At 38.9% G+C, this 1,877-nt stretch overlaps 1 protein-coding gene across 1 annotated transcript; it reads left to right on the forward strand.

Moving 5' to 3' along the window:
- The first annotated feature begins 666 nt into the window (after positions 1–666).
- On the forward strand, positions 667–1,605 carry LOC127198150 (olfactory receptor 7A10-like). Its single transcript, XM_051155951.1, has one exon. The coding sequence runs from the start codon at positions 670–672 to the stop codon at positions 1,603–1,605; it is 936 nt and encodes a 311-aa protein (XP_051011908.1). The 5' UTR covers positions 667–669.
- Positions 1,606–1,877: the final 272 nt, after the last annotated feature.

Raw genomic sequence — 1,877 nt, forward strand, 5'->3', positions numbered from 1 at the left:
TGCTACAAAAGTGGAAAGATTTTTGTTTGTATCTTCATTGATTCATTAATTCGGCTGCCAAAAGAGTGTGAAAAATCTTCCCCTGTATCAAGGAATCCACTGCTATTAATACCTAATGGGACTAGGAATCATCCAGGCAGCCAAGAACTGTATCACATACACAAAATTGGCCAGGCATTAAATGAAGATAGAGGTTTCAAAGAGAAGAAAGAGATTTTAAAAGGAATGGATATAGAGAAGGTATGATCATGTTCACAAAAGGAAACCTTTCTGAATGGTCAGATTTTAATGCAGCCACTGAAAAATGTTCAGAGGTGTAACTGGGGATCAGAATGGATCCATCATAGAGAAAAGATCTGCAGCACTTTTAGAAACTGACTACTTCGATCTGAAGGTTTTTCAGGGGTCTCTAGTCTTCTTGTGCTTTAACTTTGTAGAGTTAGTAGTTCTAAGTAGAGATTTAAAAATGGATAAGTCTCCCAAATGGAAGGTTAACATTATGAGACAATCTTTATAACAAATGAAAAAATGGTGGATTCCTAAGTTTTATAGTAGTAAAACTATTATGTCCAGTTATCTCAATAAACAAAAAGACAGAGACCTTAGAGACTGTGGTGTATATTTTCCACTCTTTCTCTCTCCTACTTGTCTAGCTTATTTGTCAACAACATGAAATCTGCAAACCAAACAAGTACTTTAGAATTTTTACTTGTGGGGTTTTCCCAAGATCCAGAGCATCAACCAATGCTATTTGGACTATTCCTGCTCATGTTTGTGGTCGCTGTGCTTGGGAACCTGCTCATCATCCTGGCTGTCAGCTTTGACTCCAACCTCCACACACCCATGTACTTCTTCCTCTCCAATCTGTCCTTTTCTGACATTTGTTTTGTCTCTACAACTATCCCTAAGATGTTGGTGAACATCCAAACACAGAGCAAGTTCATCACCTATGCAGAATGTATCACCCAGATGTATTTTTTCATGGTCTTTGGAGGCATGGACACATTTCTCCTCACTGTCATGGCCTATGACAGATTTGTGGCCATCTGTCATCCCCTTCACTATCCAGTCATCATGAACACCCAACTGTGTGGCCTGCTGGTTCTTGTGTCATGGTCCATCAGCTTCTCATACTCTTTGATCCAGAGTCTGTTGATGCTGCGGCTGTCCTTCTGCACCAACCAGATCATTAAACACTTCTATTGTGAACTTGCTCAGGCTCTCACTGTAGCCTGCTCAGACACGCTGATCAATCATATCCTTCTTTATATAGTGACTTGTATTCTTGGCTTTGTTCCTTTCTCAGGGATCCTTTATTCCTACTCCCAAATTGTCTCCTCTATTCTGAGAATCCCATCAGCAGATGGAAAATATAAAGCATTTTCTACCTGTGGGTCTCACCTATCAGTGGTTTCTTTATTCTATGGGACAGGCCTTGGTGTGTACCTTAGTTCTGATGCAACTTCTTCCTCCTGGAAGGGCATGGTGGCCTCAGTAATGTATACAGTGGTCACCCCCATGCTGAACCCTTTCATCTACAGCTTGAGGAACAAAGACATTAAGAAGGCCTTACAAACATTTGGAAGAATACTTTTTTTTAGGTGATAAGATCACTGGTTTTACATTTCTGCACTGACACAAGTAAAGGAGTAGGCTAAAGAAATTCTGCTTCTTAATCATGTAGAATTTTTACCCAGTTTGTTCTTCTGTCTTTGATCAAAATTATACTGTGATTAATTTTATCTGAAGCATATATGATGTCTCCTTTGCTATCCTCAGTTCTATCCTCATTCCCTTTTTTATATAACACATGTCTTCACTTCAGTATAATGTTTACATTTCTGTAGAACAATATAATCATTCAAATACCAACTCAT

Source organism: Acomys russatus, chromosome 14 (assembly GCF_903995435.1).
Source record: "Acomys russatus chromosome 14, mAcoRus1.1, whole genome shotgun sequence".
NCBI classification, from domain to species: domain Eukaryota; kingdom Metazoa; phylum Chordata; class Mammalia; order Rodentia; family Muridae; genus Acomys; species Acomys russatus.

Coding starts and splice junctions, on each gene's coding strand:
- LOC127198150 (XM_051155951.1), top strand. CDS start 670: ATGAAATCTGCAAACCAAACAAGTACTTTAGAATTTTTACTTGTGGGG.